This window comes from Erythrolamprus reginae, chromosome 7 (genome assembly GCF_031021105.1).
Source record: "Erythrolamprus reginae isolate rEryReg1 chromosome 7, rEryReg1.hap1, whole genome shotgun sequence".
NCBI lineage: Eukaryota > Metazoa > Chordata > Lepidosauria > Squamata > Dipsadidae > Erythrolamprus > Erythrolamprus reginae.
Window position 1 is genome coordinate 8,201,851 of NC_091956.1, and position 19,059 is coordinate 8,220,909.

Sequence of the window (19,059 nt, forward strand, 5' to 3'; positions counted from 1 at the left end):
CAGGGCAGAAGCGGCACATCCTTTTAGTTGTTGAGGCCCTCAAGGATGATCGATTTATCTATCTATCTATCTATCTATCTATCTATCTATCTATCTATCTATCTATCTATCTATCTATCATCTTTATCTATCTATCTATCATCTTTATCTATCTATCTATCTATCTTCTATCAATCTATCATCTATCTATCTATCTATCTATCTATCTATCTATCTATCCATCCATCCATCCATCCATCCCTCCATCTATCCATCCAACTATTATCTATGTACCTATCTACCTAGCTACCTACATCTATCTATCATCTATCTATCTATCTATCTATCTATCTATCTATCTATCTATCTATCTACCTATCTATCTCTATCTCTCTCTCCCTCCCTCCATCTATCCATCCATCATCTATGTACCTACCTCTATCTATCTATCTATCTATCTATCTATCTATCTATCTATCTATCTATCTATCTATCTATCTATCTATCTATCATCTATCTATCCCCTTAATACAGTTCCTCGTGTTGTGGTGACCCCCATCCATCCCTCCATCTATCCATCCAACTATTATCTACGTACCTATCTACCTACATCTATCTATCTATCTATCTATCTATCTATCTATCTATCTATCTATCTATCTCTATCCCTCCCTCCATCTATCTATCCATCCATCATCTATGTACCTCTCTCTCTCTCTCTCCCCCCTTAATACAGTTCCTCGTGTTGTGGTGACCCCCAACCATAAGTCTAGCACCAATTGTCCCAAAAGAGCTTTAAACTGATTGGCAGGAAGGTCAGAGGGACACCCCCACTGTAATTGCCTGATTGGTCGGATTGTAAAAATATGTTCCAAGGCGCCAGAATAGAAGCTTTAGTTCCTAACAGCATGGGGAATGTGTCTTTAACAAATTTAACCACTGCTTTAAATGCTTCACCCCTCATTAGTAGCTGTGCGGTTCCTTTTAATTTCTCAGATATTTCCAAAAATCCAGTAGATGCTTACATCTTCCTGAGTATATCTGATACCACAATAATCAAAGCAACAGTGAACACAAGAACAAGGGGACACAATCTGAAGTTAGTTGGGGGAAAGATCAAAAGCAACATGAGAAAATATTATTTTACTGAAAGAGTAGTAAATCCTTGGAACAAACTTCCAGCAGAGGTTGTAGATAAATCCACAGTAACTGAATGTAAACATGCCTGGGATAAACATATATCCATCCTAAGATAAAATACAGAAAATAGTATAAGGGCAGACTAGATGGACCAGGAGGTCTTTTTCTGCCGTCAGACTTCTATGTTTCTATGTTTCTACAGCGAACAGGTTGTTCTTTCGTTTCCTACTGTCTGGAACTGAAAATTACTAACCACGTCATCCCTCCCACAAACTATTAAGAAAGTAAACAACTGAGATCAAGGGAGTTGAGCAGGGCTTGTTCCTGGCCAATTTCTGAAAATTACTGCAAGGTTTTCAGGTTGCCTATAAACAGATAATGGTTTCTTTCTGATCTATTTGCAGAGGTTTCCAGGGAACTGATACCAGGCTGATTCAAGTTTGTAGCTGCGGGAATTCCACCCCTGTCTTGTTCCTCCTTGTAAGAGATGGGCACTTGCTTTTGCCTTCAGTTGGCTAATTTTCCATAATTTTTTTTTCTGAAAGTAAAACTCAGTCCAGTTGTGGGTTCCTATCGGTGCCGCTCCAGTTAGCAGCCTCCGGTTTGTCTTTGCCGATCCGTGCACACCGCCATCTTTTTAAAAATACAGGGGTACCTCGTCTTTCATGATATGAAACCGGTGTTTAAGATTTTTTTGCCTCTTCTTCCGAACTATTTTGAACCCAATCCGCCGCCGCTGGGATGCCCTGCCTCTGGAATTCCGTTGCCAGCTGAAGGCTTCCCTCGCTGGGAAACCCCGCCTCCAGACTTCCGTTGCCGGCAAAGCACCCGTTTTTGCGCTGCTGGGATTTCCCTGAGGTTCCCCTCGCTGGGATTCCCTTCATTTTTGCTGGTGCTGCTTTGAATCTCAGTGAGGGGAGCCTCAGGGAAATCACAGCATTGCAAAAATACGGAAGTCCAGAGGTGGGTTTCCCAGCGAGGGGAGCCTCAGGGGAATCCCAGCAGCGCAAAAACGGGTGCTTCGCTGGCAACGGAAGTTCGGAGGTGGGGTTTCCCAGCGAGGGCAGCCTCAGGGAAATCGCAGCATCGCAAAAACACAGAGGTCCAGAGGTGGGGTTTCCCAGGGAGGGGAGCCTCAGGAGAATCCCAGCAGCGCAAGAACGGGCGCTTCGGCTGGCAACATAAGTCCGGAGGCGGGGATTCCCAGTGTCGTAAGGCAAAAAGGGTGAGTTTTGGGCTTGCACACATTATTCGCTTTTCCATTGATTCCTATGGGAAATATTGTTTCATCTTACGAACCTTTCACCTTACGAACCTCGTCCCGAAACCAATTAAGCTTGTAAGACGAGGTATCACTCTACGCTGTTTTTTGCACTCTGGAGAGTTCAGGGAAGCTTCCTGGAGCCCCGGAGTGCAAAATACGGCACCATGGGCAAACCGGAAGTGTGTTTTCCCGAACTTCCGGTTTGCCCGTTTGGGCCTTTTTTTATATATAGCAGGGTTCAGTAAGTCCAGCGCAGGGTGGGTGTGCGTATGTGTGGGGGCGAAAGGGTGTGGTCACGTGCTTGCATACTAGCACACCCTTACACATCCCTTTTGGACCACATCGCCTTAAACACGACCTAAGCATAGCCCATAAAACCATCTGCCACAACGTCCTTTCTGTCAACGACTACTTCCGCTTCAACCACAACAACACACGAGCACACAACCACAGGTTGGAGAAGTCATCTTCTCCAAAAGGGTTCCACCCAGACATATCGAGGGGGAGGGGGGGCTGCTGATGTTTTGTTTCGGATAGCTGAAAATAGACTCCATGTCAGAGGAAGATGATCTGTAAGGAATTGATGGAGAAAATGATTTCGGGCACTCTTCTTATTTTAATTATTATTTTAATTCACATTAAGTCATCACCTAATCCCCAAAACATCTGGCAACTTCAAATCTCAATCCAAAAAATGCTCTGTCCTACACACTGGCAAAAAGAATCAGGACACCAAAGAATTGGAGGTTGATAAACTTGGAGGTTTATCTATGTCCTCAGGGTTACTCGAGTAGTGCAAATGGGTGTGGAGCCTTCTTGGAAGTGCTGAAAGGATTGAGTTGTAGACTAGATTGAGTTGTAAGTGATAGCTTTGACCCAGATGGCTTTTGCTCTGGCAATCTCACACTACTCACCAGAGCCTACAAAACTTTTGCCAGACCCATCCTTGAATACAGTTCATCTGTCTGAAACCCATACCACATCTCGGACATCAACACCCTTGAAAATGTCCAAAGATACTTCACCAGAAGAGCCCTTCACTCCTCCACTCGAAACAGAAGACCCTACGAAAGCAGACTATCAATCCTAGGTCTAGAAAGCTTAGAACTACGTCGCCTAAAACACGACCTAAGTATTGCCCACAAGATCATATGCTGTAACGTTCTACCTGTCAATGACTACTTCAGCTTCAATTGCAACAACACAAGAGCACGCAACAGATTCAAACTTAATATTAACCGCTCCAAACTTGACTGTAAAAAATATGATTTCAGCAACCGAGTTGTCGAAGCGTGGAACTCATTACCTGACTCAGTAGTGTCAACCCGTAACCCCAAACATTTTTCCCTTAGACTATCCACGATTGACCTCCCCAGGTTCCTTACAGGTCAGTAAGGGGCGTGCATAAGTGCACCAGTGTGCCTTCCGTCCCCTGTCCAATTGTCTCTCCTGATCTCATTTATCTTTTCTTCCTTTCAAATATGTTCACCTATACTTTTATATCTTTTCTTCTTTTCTTTTCTTTATTTATATTATTAGATATCTATTCTCTTCAATGTGTATTATGTATTGGACAAAATAAATAAATAAATAAATAAATAAATAAATAAATAAATAAATATTTGAACCCTTTCCTGTAGCTCTGCACCATCCACACAGAACGTTTTTCCAGAACTGTCCTCGGTCCAAGGAGTTCTGCAAACCTGCTTTGCATGCATATAAAGTGTTGCTTAATCATCCATTTTGGCATTCAAACCCAAACAGATGTTGCAGAACTCTTGCCCCAAGATAAGGCAGAGCTTCAATGTTGAGCTTTTTGCCCAGCTCGGTGCTCTCCAGATGCAAGGGACACGCCAGCTTTATTAATTTGATATCCTGAGCTGAGGATGCATGCATAAATCTCCTCTTTGGTTCCTTTTCCCAGCTCTTAGAACGAGCCTCACACCAGTGAGCCAAAGGTAGACTTGAGCCAAGTTTTCCCCCAGGAAGAGGTTCAACCGTTTAAGGCAGTGTTTCGCAACCTTGGCAATTTGAAGATATCTGGACTTCAACTCCCAGAATTCCCCAGCCAGCATTCGCTGGCTAGGGAATTCTGGGAGTTGAAGTCCAAATATCTTCAAGTTGCCAAGGTTGGGAAACACTGCTTTAAGGCACAGAGGGGGGGGGGGGGGCGATGATGGGAAGTACATTCGGCACTGGAATGATGATGGGAATTGTAGTCCCTTGGCACAGGGGAAGATGGGACCTGCAATCCCTCGGCACAGGGAAAAATGATAGGAACTGCAGTCCCTTGGCATAGGGAGGATGATGGGGACTGTAGTCCTTTGGCACAGGGGTGGGAACTGCAGTCCTTTGTCATGGGGAAAAATGATGGGAACTGCAGTCCCTTGGCATAGGGAGGATGGGAACTGTAGTCCTTTGGCATAGGGGTGGGAACTGCAATCCCTTGCACGGGGAAGATGGGAACTGCAATCCCTTGGCACGGGGGAAGATGGGAACTGTAGTCCCTTGGCACAGGGAAAGATGAGAACTGAAGTCCCTTGGTATGGGGGAAGATTATGGGAACTGCAGTCCCTTGATACGGGAGAAGATGGGAACTGTAGTTCCTTGGTATAGGGGAAGATGATGGGAAATGTAGTCCCTTGGCACAGGGGTGGGAACTGCAGTCCCTTGCATGGGGATGATGGGAACTGCAATCCCTTGGCATGGGGAAAGATGATGGGAACTGCAGTCCTTTGGCATGGAGAAGATGGGAACTGCAATCCCTGGGTATAGGGGAAGATGATGGGAACTGTAGTCCCTTGGCACGGGAACTCCAATCCCTTGGCATGGGGGAAGATGATGGGAACTGCAGTCCCTTGGCGCGCGGGAAGATGGGAACTGCATTCCCTTGGTATAGGGGGAAGATGATGGGAACTGTAGTCCCTTGGCGGGGGGGGGGGAAGAGATGACGGAAACTGCAGCCCACTTGGACGGGGGAGAGAAAAAAAAATCAAGCGCACACATCCCTCCCTCGGCCGCCTTCCCTAAGAAACGCTGCAACCACCCGCCCTCCAGCCCCTCTAGCACGTGCTCCTCCCGCCACGACAAACCTCACTTCCGGCAGCGAGAAATAGGAGAAGGGGGAAGGTTAGGAAGGGGGGGGAAGAGAGAGAGAGAGAGAGAGAGTGGCGGAAGAATCAGCGGCGCGCCTGCGCGAACTTTCCTCTCTAATTGGAGGAATACCCTTTCTCTCCCCTATCCCCTTTCAATCGTTCCCGCGCCATATATATCTACTCCCCAAAAGACACGCCCCCTCTCTTTCCCTGGCTTGGCTCCGCCCCCCCAAAGCCTTCCCCAAAGCGAGCGAGCGGGCCACCCTGAGGCAGGCGCGCGCGCACGCGCCACTCGCATCCGCGGAGCGCCTGCGCCCTTGTGGGCTGCGCCCGTCTGAAGGGGCGGAGGGAGGGAGGTGTGTGTGTGGTTGGGGGAGGGGGGGCGACTCCTTTGCCCCCTCAGCGCCCGTGAGGCGGGTCCGGGCGTGAGGCGGCGCTGCTGTTGCCGCCGCCGCCGCTGCGGGTTGGGGAAACGGGGGCGGTCCGCCGCCGGGTCTTTCCCTCGCTACAAGGGGCCCTTCGACTGGGAATGTGAGGCGAAGAAGCGGCTGCAGGCTGCGAAAGGGGAGAATTTGTTTTTTTTTTTTTAAGAAAAAGGGGGGCGCGGCAGTCGCCTCAGAGAAACCAGGCGGCGTGGTTCGTCCTCGGCGGCTTCCTCGCGGCCATGAAGAAGTTTTCTCGGATGCCCAAGTCTGACGGCACCGGCGGCAGCCCCGGAGGCACCGGCGGCGGCGGGGCACCGGCGGCCGGAGTCGGAGGCATCGGCGGTTCGGGCTCCCTGGCGGTGGGCAGCAGCCGGGTCTTCGCCGTGGGGCGCTTCCAGGTCACGGTGGAAGAGGTGCTGGCAGAAGGTGAGCGCGAGACCCCCGCCGGGGCCTGGAGCAAACCCGCCCGCCCCGCTCCGCTTTTCTCGTCTGCGGAGCCGAAGGGACTCCGGGCTGGTGACAGGCGGCCCGCTTCTCTGCTCGATCTGCCCGGACGGAAGGCAGAAGTTGCCGACTGTGGGGGCTTCTCCTCCTCCCGTCCCGCTTCTGCCTTGGCCCTCCGGCGCTGCTGTAGGAAAGCCGGGGTTGCTGAGGCGCAAATCCTCGGTTCTCCCCCCCCCCCAAAAAAAGGAAGGGTTGGCCTGGGTGTGTGGCGTGGATATGGGTGACTGTGGTGTGTGTGTGTGTTTTGACTGTGTGTGTGTGTGTGGTTGTATGGGGTTTGGGGTCTGTGTCTGTGTAGAATGGTGTGTGCGTTTGTGTGTGGGGTTTGGGGTGTGTGTCTGTAGAATGGTGTGTGTTTGTGTGTATGGGGTGACTCGGAAGCTAGCACAAACCCATGCATTGGGTTTGCACCTATATTTGGTGGGTGGGGGCTTGGGGGGTGGAGTAGGGAGACGTGGGTGGGGTGGGGGCTTCGAGGCTCGGTGAGGGTCGGTTCCCCAAAGCGGAAACGATTGGACTGGAATCGAATCATACCTTTATTTTGCAGCTTGTTGGGATAAATTGAAATGTTGGTTTATTGTAGTCGTGTTTTGAGGGGTCTCTCTTGTGCTTCCTGCAGCGGTTGTTGGTTTTGAGGATGGAAAGATGCTTGTTTGGAAGGGAGAGAATACTATCTATCTATCTATCTATCTATCTATCTATCTATCTATCTATCTATCTATCTATCATTTATTTTGAGCTTTTTAGCTCTCATCAGCTAGTCATGCCCTTATGGGATTCGAACCTGGGCTGGGTATTTTAACTCACAGGCTCAAGCTAGGGGAAATTTAAGTGTTTTTCTGTCTAGTCCCATCTCTATATCTATCTATCTATCTATCTATCTATCTATCTATCTATCTATCTATCTATCTATATCTACCTACCTACCTACCTATTTATCTATCCTGTTGTCAAGTTCCTTCATATGTATGTATGTATGTACAGTATATATGTATATATTAGAGAGAGAGAGAAAGAAAAAAAGATAGAAAACAAAGAAAGGAAGTAATCAGATATTTAGATTGGGTTGGGCATTTTTATCCACAACTTAAACTATCAGAGGCCTGAAATAGGTTGTTTGTTATATTCAAATTTAAGCTGTCTGTCTATCTCTCATCTCACTTTCATTTCATTTCATTTTCTCTTTCTTTCTCTCTCTCTCTCTCCTTTCTTCCTTCCTTTTTCTTTTATCTATCTACCTACCTACTACCTACCTGCCAGATTGTTGGGGGCAATATGCTGATTCTGTAAATCTCTTAGAGAGGGCTTGAAAAGCAGTATGAAGTGGTATATAAGTCTAAATTCTGTTTGCTAATGCTATCTACCTCCCTCCCTCATTTATCTGTCATCTATATATCACAAGGCCATAGACATATGTAATACTTCTGTTTCCTGTTTTCCCCACAGGAAAACCCCCTGTGAGTTGGGTTGGGCTGAGAGAGAGACAGTGACAGGCCCATCGATCAAATGAATATAAAAGCTTGTCTTCTTTTTGTTTGACATAGTCAGAGGATGTCAAGGTCCACTTTAATGGTTTAAATTCTTCACATGAACCTCTGTATATAGGGGTTAAGGGTAGTGTAAATCCATTTATAAGTAGTTCTAGATTCTGAGTACATAACTATTATTGTTGAGGGTGGTTATAACTTACAAGTGACTTACAAGGAAGGGCCTGTTTCTCCCAGAATGGTGTATAGACATGCAGATACAAGATAATAAATTGAGCACTGGAGATAAGTATGGGAAAATATAGTTAAGCAAAATGACTGAATTTTATGAGCTGTTTGCATTCTAAAGTTAAGAAATTCATTTTCATGATTCATCTAAAGGCTGCTCATCAAGCTAGTCAAACACTGAATAATAGCAGAAATATTATATATTTATTATTATACTTATACTTCCAGAAATGTCCTTGTCATATTTGTATGTATAAATAATTTTATTTAGAGGGCATTTGACCAATGTCACTGTAAAGATCTCTACAGGGATGGTACCATAAGAATAAGCCATTTGTTAACAACACTATGAACTTGGCCTGAAAGCAGGTTTGTAACTAATACAGTTCAGAACAAGTGTTACATGTTCAAATTTCCCAACCTCCAATGGTCACATGTTGCACCAGTTTAAATTCCAAGCCATCTTCAAAGGCAAATGTAAATGAAGTACTGTACATTATAATTGTTTAGTTTGGCTGATAATGATTCCTACTGTTGAACTTTCCATGTTCAAAATAAAACTATGTTTGGGGGAAGGGGGATTCCTGCTGTAGGTTAAAGTGATGTTCAAAGCAAATTTAAGGAAACAGCATGACTTTATATGGTGTAGTAGTTGAATGCAAAGGAGATATATTTTCCAGATTTATGAGTTTCACTAATGACTGTTTTCTATTCATATTTGTATTTAAAGTAACAAAAAGATTTGTCCTGAAAGAATAGCTTGCTTTTCTTATACATAAAAACATGACAGGTTGCCTCTAATTTGTAGCGTAATTACATTTGTGAAATAACTGAGCATTTTAAGGAATTGTAAAAACTGCTTTTCAAGTGTCACAAAGTACTTTATTTTTGTTTGGTTGATAACAGAATAAGGCAGCTTTCATTTTGGAAAGTTTTGCATACAGCTCTGTAGATGATTTCACATATAAAGGCGACGGATGTACAAGATGGTTTGTGGGCATAGGACATGGGTTAATAATATATTTGATAAAAAAGAAGAGGAGAGAGAGAAAGAAGGTGCCTTGCAGTCAGATCAGTGCCTGGATTTTTTCTTGGATATAAAACTTGCAGATGTATTTGATTATTAGGATATGCTGTTTAGTTTGTACAGTATATGCTGAGAATTTGAGTGTATTTCTTCTAAATATTTAGGAGTAAATTATTATTTTTAAGGAATAGATACAAAGGCAAATTGTAAGTGTAATCCCTTTCTCCTCAACTATGTAAAATAACCACAACAATGCTGCTGTTAAAAACTGCATTCTTCAGAGGTTTGTCTTATTGATCGTCCCCTAGAATGTTCAAGATTCTTTATAAACTATATTTAATCTGGAGCATAAATTCATGATTAGATAACTTGTTATAATACTTGTTATAATCCAGTGGTCACATTGAGAATTTTGAAGTGAGCTGAAATTGCAAAATGGTTGCTGGGAGGCATTGCCTATTCATAATGTGGAGGGGAAGAGCCTTCTCTGTGGCAGCCCCTACCCTCTGGAATACAACTCCCCTCCTCAAAACCCACCTCTTGATTCAGCTGGGCTGTTTCCGCTTTATGTATGGTCTGTATGAGATGTATGATTGTTTTTTATATTAAGGGTTTTAAATTGTTTTAATGTATTGGATTTGTACTGTTTCTTGTGAGCCGCTCCGAGTCTTCGGAGAGGGGCGGCATACAAATCTAATAAATAAATGTTTATTTTTCCTTATTTCAATCATTTCTTGGAAACTGCGTGGACAAATCCTTGCCGTTTTCCTGGCAAGGTTTTTCAGAAGTCATTTGCCATTGCCTCCTTCGTAAGGCTGAGAGGCCCCAAATCCCCCAACCGGCTTTGTGATTGAAGTGGACTAGAACGCATGATCCCATGATTTCTCGCTTGATGCCTTAATCACTAAACCAAACCGAAGAACCCTTTGGAACTGGTGAATTAACATTGGGACAATCCCAGTCTTTCAGCTCAACTTGTCTGAAGAGTGAAAGCAGCAATAAAATTCTACTGATTCGGCCTGGTTCAGGCGTACTTTAATCGTTTACATTCTTCATGTGAACCTCTGTACATAGTGGTTCAGGGTAGTGTAAATCACTATCTCCGGGACCGCCTTCTGCCGCACGAATCCCGGCGACCAGTTAGGTCCCACAGAGCTTGGCCTTCTCCGGGTCCCGTCAACAAAACAATGTTGATTGGCGGGACCCAGGGGAAAAGCCTTCTCTGTGGCGGCCTCGGCCCTCTGGAACCAACTCCCCCCAGAGATCAGAATTGGCCCCACCCTCCTTTCCTTTTGTAAGCTCCTTAAAAGCCACCTCTGTCGTCCGGCATGGGGGAACTGAGATATCCTTTCCTCCTAGGCCTATACAATTTATACATGGTATGTTTGTGTGTGTGCTTGTTTGGTTTTTAATAAGGGTTTTTTCTAGTTATTTTAACTATTTTAAATATTAGATTTGTTATATGCTGTTTTTATTATTGTTGTTAGCCGCCCCGAGTCTACGGAGAGGGGCGGCATACAAATCAAATCAAATCAAATAAATAAATAAATAAATAAATCCATTGGTAATCAGTTCAAGATTCTGATTGCATAACTATTATTGTTGAGGGTGGTTATAACTTATGTGACCTATAAGTGACCAGTTCCGGTGTACTGGCAGCAGTGGCGGTGCGAAGTTCCCCTTACCCACTAGGATGCCGCCCTTGTCTTTTTAAAAATCCTCTGCGCATGTGCAAAATGTTCTGTGCATGTACAGAGGGTGAAAAAACATGCATACGAACAGAGCGGGGGTGAAAGCGTGTGCGCGAAGCATGCACTTCCGAACTGGTAGGAAAGATAAGAAGTTTTCCTACTGAGTGATAGTTGTGGGAAATAAAATGAAAGAGGAAGCAGATATGTCTTAAGCTCTTGGAATAAAAGCATGATATAAATGTCTGTAATCCCTAAGTCGTTTTACAATATATTTGAGAAGGCATATATTGAGAAAAAGCTGTCTTTAGCTATTCATTTAGAGATACAGTACTGTTGTGGTTGGCTCTGGCCCAGCTCCTGCCCCAGGGAAAGCGGAGGTGGATGCAGGGGAAACATCAACATGTCATGGGCCTGTTTGGTTGCCGACAGAGTCAGGTAGTGCAGTTTCCTCGGACGAAGAGGAAGGTGGGGGTGACTTGGAAGAGGGGGGCTTGGCACACAGTCCAGGAAGCCAATCTCCATTATCTTCAGTTGATTCGGATGAAGAAGTGTTAGACCCATGCATGCGCAGAATTATGCATAAAAGAGACCAATTGAAGCAATATTACAGGAGATAAGAGAGGCCACCTGTGTTTGGGTGGGGCTCTAGTAATTAGAGCTGCTGATATAAATAGCAGGGTGTTAGTTTGGCCGTTGTGGAAGATTATCTGATTGTTGTTCTTCAGGACTGTGCCTTGCTGTTTCCGGACTTTGTTGATTTTTCACGGTTTTGAAACCAAAGCAGAGCAAAGTGTGTGTGTTTCACTTCGTGGAAGAAGAAGGGCTGTGAGGTTTCTTCACAGCTGCTAGCTAAGTACCTAAGGACTGATTAAGGGGATTGTACAGACTACCAGGTTGTTTTGGGACGAGTGCTCTTTGCAATACAAAAAGGGTGCTTTGTTTCTTTTGAAATTTCGTGATAAAGAACATTGCTTTTGAACTTTCAAGTGTGTGTGTGTGTGTCTGAAATTTGTACCCTTGAATTTTCGGGAGACTCTTACCACAGAGTCTGGCAGAACAGATACCAAGAAGGCAGTTGTTACTAGAGAATGATGTTTAAGGTATCTTTCTCAGGCTTGCTGTTTGAAGAAACCCGCCATGTATTATTGACCTGAGTAACAAGGAACTGAATAACCCTTAGTACATTTTAGAGTATTTATTTGCCAAGCTGGAATGTAACAAGCCGGGGTAAACTGATTCAGCATATGTATGAATTTAGTTATCTAAATTGACCTTGGGGCAGTCATTCCTTCTCAGCCCAACTGTTAGTTGTGAGGAAAATAGAAGGAGGAAGAAGGTGGGTTGGATATATTCATCACTTTGAGCTATTTAAGTGAGATATAAATAAATTCAGTAAACGCTAAGACAAATTTTCAAGTAAATACCCTGGACGTTTAGCTATACATGTTGGTAAATACAACCCAGCTTCAGTCAACCTGTCTGTTCTGGGTCCTATTCTTTTTAATATGTTTGTGAGTGACATAGGGGAAGGTTTGGTAGGGAAGGTTTGCCTATTTGCCGATGACTCTAAAGTGTGCAATAGGGTTGATATTCCTGGAGGGGTTTGTAATATGGTAAATGATTTAGCTTTACTAGATAAATGGTCAAAGCAATGGAAACTGCAGTTTAATGTTTCCAAATGTAAAATAATGCACTTGGGGAAAAGGAATCCTCAATCTGAGTATTGCATTGGCAGTTCTGTGTTAGCAAAAACTTCAGAAGAAAAGGATTTAGGGGTAGTGATTTCTGACAGTCTCAAAATGGGTGAGCAGTGTGGTCGGGCAGTAGGAAAAGCAAGTAGGATGCTTGGCTGCATAGCTAGAGGTATAACAAGCAGGAAGAGGGAGATTGTGATCCTGCTGTATAGAGCGCTGGTGAGACCACATTTGGAATACTGTGTTCAGTTCTGGAGACCTCACCTACAAAAAGATATTGACAAAATTGAACGGGTCCAAAGACGGGCTACAAGAATGGTGGAAGGTCTTAAGCATAAAACGTATCAGGAAAGACTTAATGAACTCAATCTGTAGAGTCTGGAGGACAGAAGGAAAAGGGGGGACACGATCGAAACATTTAAATATGTTAAAGGGTTAAATAAGGTTCAGGAGGGAAGTGTTTTTAATAGGAAAGTGAACACAAGAACAAGGGGACACAATCTGAAGTTAGTTGGGGGAAACATCAAAAGCAACGTGAGGAAATATTATTTCACTGAAAGAGTAGTAGATCCTTGGAACAAACTTCCAGCAGACGTGGTTGGTAAATCCACAGTAACTGAATTTAAACATGCCTGGGATAAACATAGATCCATCCTAAGATAAAACACAGGAAATAGTATAAGGGCAGACTAGATGGACCATGAGGTCTTTTTCTGCCGCCAGTCTTCTATGTTTGTTCTATGTTTCTAACCTTGCAAGCCGTGAAGTGACAAACACTATTTGCACAGAGGAAAGTATTTCTGCTATGTACACATCAACGTACTCTATGAACATATCAATGATTTCCGTATTTCACTGTACACAGTTTAGTTGTTGCATTAGTCAGTTTGATGTTATCAGTCAAGGGAAATGGAAAGCTGCCGATAACTAGGGTGTGTGGTTTTCACTCCTAAAGGCAGAGGCTCTCGAGCTTTGTGGTATTGTATCTCACCAAAACAACATATACGTGTGATTCCCAAAGAGTGCTACTGATCACAAGAAAAGCAATAATAAGATAACAACAGTAACAGCTGTTGGCAGGACGAACATTTCTCCTCGGGCGAGGGGCTTTTGGCTCTGCATTCTAGAAGCTCAAGTTGCTGCCTCGGCCTTCCCTGATCAGCTGGCTAGGAAGGTGGGATTTGAGTTTTTCCCTGGCCTTGGAAGGAAGGCGGTGGGGAGGAGGGATGTTGTTGCGGAAGTCTCTGAGGCATGGCAGCTGAGAAACGGTGCACTTTATGTGCGTGTGCCTCATTGAGTGAAAATGTCCACAGGAGCAGTTGGCTTGGCCTTCCTTCCACCAAGTTTCTGCTTGGCAGCTTTGAGATTATTGTACCAAGGAGCTATGAAGCTGGGAGGGGAAGGCAGGGGGATGGAGCAAGCGTTGTGAAGAGAAAAAGTTGAAGGGGGGAGAGGGGGGGGAGAGAAAGTGATAGAGAGAGAAAGGGGAAACGGGAAATGTATTTATTTATTGGATTTGTATGCCGCTCCTCTCTGTAGACTCGGGGCGGCTAACAACAGTAATAAAAAACATCATATGAATCCAATACTACAACAACTAAAAAACCCTTATTGTAAAACCAAACATCCCTACAAACAAACATAACATGCATAAATTGTAAAGGCCTAGGGGGAAAGAATATCTCAGTTCCCCCATACCTGATGGCAGAGGTGGGTTTTAAGGAGCTTACGAAAGGCAAGGAGGGTGGGGGCAATTCTAATCTCTGGGGGGAGCTGGTTCCAGAGGGCCGGGGCCGCCACAGAGAAGGCTTTTCCCCTGGGCCCCGCCAAACGACATTGTTTTGTTGACGGTACCCGGAGAAGGCCCACTCTGTGGGACCTAACCAGTCGCTGGGATTCATGCAGCTCTGGAAAGTGAGAACTCACCATCTGCTATCCAATGGGAATTTCTTGCCGTCTAGATCCCCTAATCCACAGTCAGCAACCTTAAACCTACGGAACCGTCTCTTGCCTCATGTATCCCATCGACTGGCTACTGCCCTCAGGGTTGGTCTTCTCCAGGTCCCGTCAGCCAGACAATGCTGGCTGGCGGGCCCTAGGGGAAGGGCCTTCTCTGTGGTTGCCCCTATCCTTTGGAATCAACTCCCCCCCCAGAGATCTATACTATTCCCACTCTCCCGGCTTTCCGGAAGAGCTTAAAAACACCTCTATGCCGGCAGGTGTGGAGCTGCATGATTGTTGGAGATATGACAGAGTTGTATGAGGTAGGCTGTGAGATATTTTAAGTTAAGGTTTTTTTTTATAGTGATGTTTTATAGTGTTGTTTTATTTAATTTTGACTTCTTCCATTTCGACTTCTACGGAGAGGGGCGGCATACAAATCTAATAAATAATAATAATAATAATAATAATAATAATAATATTATATATATATATATATATATATATATATATATATATATATATATATATATACACACACAGTATGTGTGTGTGTGTGTGTGTGTGTGTGTGTATATATATATATATTTGTTTTCGTAAATTTTCACGGGTATATGTATGTAGATTGTTCTGAGTTCGGGTTTTGCCCTGTGTAATATTTTGCATGTCTATGCGACGTTTCAGTGAAATCACATTCACCATCATCAGGCTGAAGTTCCAAGCTTCGTGCTGTTGTAAAATGGAATGTTTGCAACTGTCATTTCTTCCTAGTATATAGTGTGGGGGTGGAGATTTGGTTTGAATATAGCAAATAGATTGGGTGATTATGTTTTAGTGATCTGATTGGTTGATGTAATCATAATTATTAGAAGGATTGACATGGTGATTTTTATGAAGTGTTTTTTTTTTTGTTTGTTTAAGGCTGGTTTCCAAATTTCCAAATTCCAAAATCATAATTATTAGAAGGATTGACATGGTGATTTTTATGAAGTGTTTTTTTTGTTTAAGGCTGGTTTCCAAATTTCTGGTAGGCGGGACGTGTCATCTCTTTTATTTATGCAAAGGGGGCTCCTCTCAATTTCTATGGCTTCCAGAGCAATTCTTCTATATAAATTCTCTGTTTTGTGAAGTAATTTAGTTTTTTCAAAGTCAATTTCGTGCCCTGTTTTTTTAATGTGCTGGACAAGGGAGGAAGTCTTTTCTTCTTTTTTAACTGCATTCACATGTTCTGCAATGTGTTGGCTCACTCTTCGGTTGGTTTGTCCAATGTATGTGGCTGCACATGTTTTGCAAGGGATTTCATAGATTCCTTGGTATTCCAATTGGATTTTATCTTTGGGGCTCCTTAGGATATTAGATATTTTTTGGGGAGTGTCTCTTTTTTGATTAGGTTTGTGATTGTTTTCCCTTCGAATCCATTAGAAATTAATACATCTTTGAACAAACTCAAAACAAGATCAAGAACAGGACAATGGTACCACCATCCTCCCTTACATCAAGGGCACCACAGACAAAATTAGTAAAATTCTGCACAAACATAACATCAAAACTTCATTTTGCACTAACCAAAAAATATCTAATATCCCAAGGAGCCCCAAAGATAAAATCCAATTGGAATACCAAGGAATCTATGAAATCCCTTGCAAAACATGTGCAGCCACATACATTGGACAAACCAACCGAAGAGTGAGCCAACGCATTGCAGAACATGTGAATGCAGTTAAAAAAGAAGAAAAGACTTCCTCCCTTGTCCAGCACATTAAAAAAACAGGGCACGAAATTGACTTTGAAAAAACTCAATTACTTCACAAAACAGAGAATTTATATAGAAGAATTGCTCTGGAAGCCATAGAAATTGAGAGGAGCCCCCTTTGCATAAATAAAAGAGATGACACGTCCCGCCTACCAGAAATTTGGAAACCAGCCTTAAAAAAAAAAACCACTTCATAAAAATCACCATGTCAATCCTTCTAATAATTATGATTTTGGAATTTTGAAATTTGGAAACCAGCTTTAAACAAAAAAAACACTTCATAAAAATCACGATGTCAATCCTTCTAATAATTATGATTACACCAACCAATCAGATCACTAAAACATAATCACCCAATCTATTTGCTACATTCAAACCAAATCTCCACCCCCACACTATATACTAGGAAGAAATGACAGTTGCAAACATTCCATTTTACAACAGCACGAAGCTTGGAAACTTCAGCCTGATGATGGTGAATGTGATTTCACCGAAACGTCGTATAGACATGCAAAATATTACACAGGGCAAAACCCGAACTCAGAACAATCTACACACACACACACACACACACACACACACACACACACACACTGTTGTAAGCCACCCTGAATCTCAGAAGAGAGGCCTAGAAATTGAACAAACAAACAAACAAATAAATAAAAAACCTCAAAGAGCCACAACGGTCCTAAGTGGAAGGCCCCTGTTCAGTTCTGAAACTGACCGGAAGTCCAGTTCCCCCACCATAGAGTCTCCTCCTAGTGTGGTGTCTTTTTTCCTCTACCTGTCCTAACCAAAAACCCTATCAATTGTGGATCTGACTGGAAAACATAGCATGCAGTGGTTCTCAACCTTTTTTAATGCCACGACCCCTTAATACAGTTCCTCATGTTGTGGTGATTCCCAACCATAAGTCTAGCGCCAATTCTCCCAACAGAGCTTTAAGCTGATTGGCAGGAAGGTCAGAGGGACACCCCCCTGTAGACGCCTGGTACACCATGCTCCCTCCACACAAACTGGAAGCTCCTCTTAAAATTGTGGTGCCAACCAGCGACAGGGAGCCGCAGCAGAGGGATGAAAGAGCCACATGTGGCTCCAGAGCCACAGGTTGCTGACCCCTGCCGTAGTCCGTCCTTTTGCTGGTTTCAGCCTGGTGACCAATAGCTTTGGTAATCCTCCTGGTAGAAAACGAATTTTAGAACAGCCCTTCTAGTCCACAGGAGCAAGTTTAAGGGTTTGTGTGTGTGTGAAGGTACTTCTGGAATCTGGATTCGGATAGCCTTTGCCATAGGAGGAAGCTGAGCGGTCAGTTTTTGGTGCATCCAAGGCAACTTATGTGGCTAGCGGAGAGACATGGCAGAGAGAGCAGTGCCAGACTAGACTGCCGCAGAGATGACATTGAAGAAACAATGGTGACAGCTGCAAAAATACAATAGAGTCCAACATTCTGGTAGCGTCTGTTTTCTGATCTTATCTTAAAGGGCTGCGGAGGAAGAGCCTGAAGTGTTGTGGCAGGAAGGAAGAGATGGGACTTCTGAAACGCTAGATACCTGGCTTTCTAGTAAAATGGAGACAGACGGAAGAGCAAGGAGCTCTGTAGCAAATGCTTCCAGATACCCTGAATCCTTTTATTAGCAGCAGTAGATGCATATCAGGAGTGGTAGAAATAGCCGAATGAACATGCTATTTTTTTTTACCAGTCGCTATTCATAGTGATGTGTTTGGCGCCACCGTTGTTCTCAGAGGTGCCTTTGAGGGAACACATGTAGCTATCACCAGTCATCCTTTCTTCAAAAGAAAAGGATTTAGGGGTAGTGATTTCTGACAGTCTCAAAATGGGTGAACAGTGCAGTCAGGCGGTAGGGAAAGCAAGTAGGATGCTTGGCTGCATAGCTAGAGGTATAACAAGCAGGAAGAGGGAGTTTGTGATCCCGCTATATAGAATGCTGGTGAGACCACATTTGGAATACTGTGTTCAGTTCTGGAGACCTCACCTACAAAAAGATATTGACAAAATTCAACGGGTCCAAAGACGGGCTACAAGAATGGTGGAAGGTCTTAAGCATAAAACGTATCAGGAAAGACTTAATGAACTCAATCTGTATAGTCTGGACTCTGGAGGACAGAAGGAAAAGGGGGGACATGATCGAAACATTTAAATATATTAAAGGGTTAAATAAGGTCCAGGAGGGAAGTGTTTTTAATAGGAAAGTGAACACAAGAACAAGGGGACACAATCTGAAGTTAGTTGGGGGAAAGATCAAAAGCAACATGAGAAAATATTATTTTACTGAAAGAGTAGTAGATCCTTGGAACAAACTTCCAGCAGACGTGGTAGATAAATCCACAGTAACTGAATTTAAACATGCCTGGGATAAACATAGATCCATCCTAAGATAAAATACAGAAAATAGTATAAGGGCAGAGTAGATGGACCATGAGGTCTTTTTCTGCCGTCAAACTTCTATGTTTCTATGTTTTCCACAAGTTTGTTTATTAGATTTATTTTATTTATTAGATTTGTATGTCGCCCCTCTCTGCAGACTCGGCGCGGCTCACAGCATACAATGAAACAATTCATAACAAATCTAATAAATTTAAAAAAGTTTAAAAACCCCATTATTAAAACAGACATACACACAAACATACCATACATAAATTGTATAGGCCCGGTGTGTGTGTGTGTGTGTGTGTGTATGCCTCAATTCCCGCATGCCTGACGGCAGAGGTGGGTTTTAAGGAGTTTACGAAAGTTAAAACTCCTATGCTCCCTGCTTGAACTTTCAGGCCACCCAGATATTTTGCTACAAAACCCAGCGATCGTGGCCCGT

The 19,059-nt window shown here is 43.6% G+C and overlaps 1 protein-coding gene across 3 annotated transcripts in view; it reads left to right on the forward strand.

The window, feature by feature from the left end:
* The first annotated feature begins 5,749 nt into the window (after positions 1-5,749).
* The window catches only part of BMP2K (BMP2 inducible kinase), a 78,964-nt gene continuing 65,654 nt past the window's right edge, over positions 5,750-19,059 (forward strand). The window contains exons 1-2 of one of the 3 annotated variants that reach the window (XM_070756929.1): positions 5,750-5,834; positions 6,070-6,329. In XM_070756929.1, the coding sequence (XP_070613030.1) occupies positions 6,143-6,329 (187 nt within the window). In that variant the 5' untranslated portion in view covers positions 5,750-5,834; positions 6,070-6,142. Of the gene's footprint in view, positions 5,835-5,890; positions 6,330-19,059 lie in introns of those variants that run through there. The other 2 variants (XM_070756927.1, XM_070756930.1) reach the window with 2 other exon arrangements.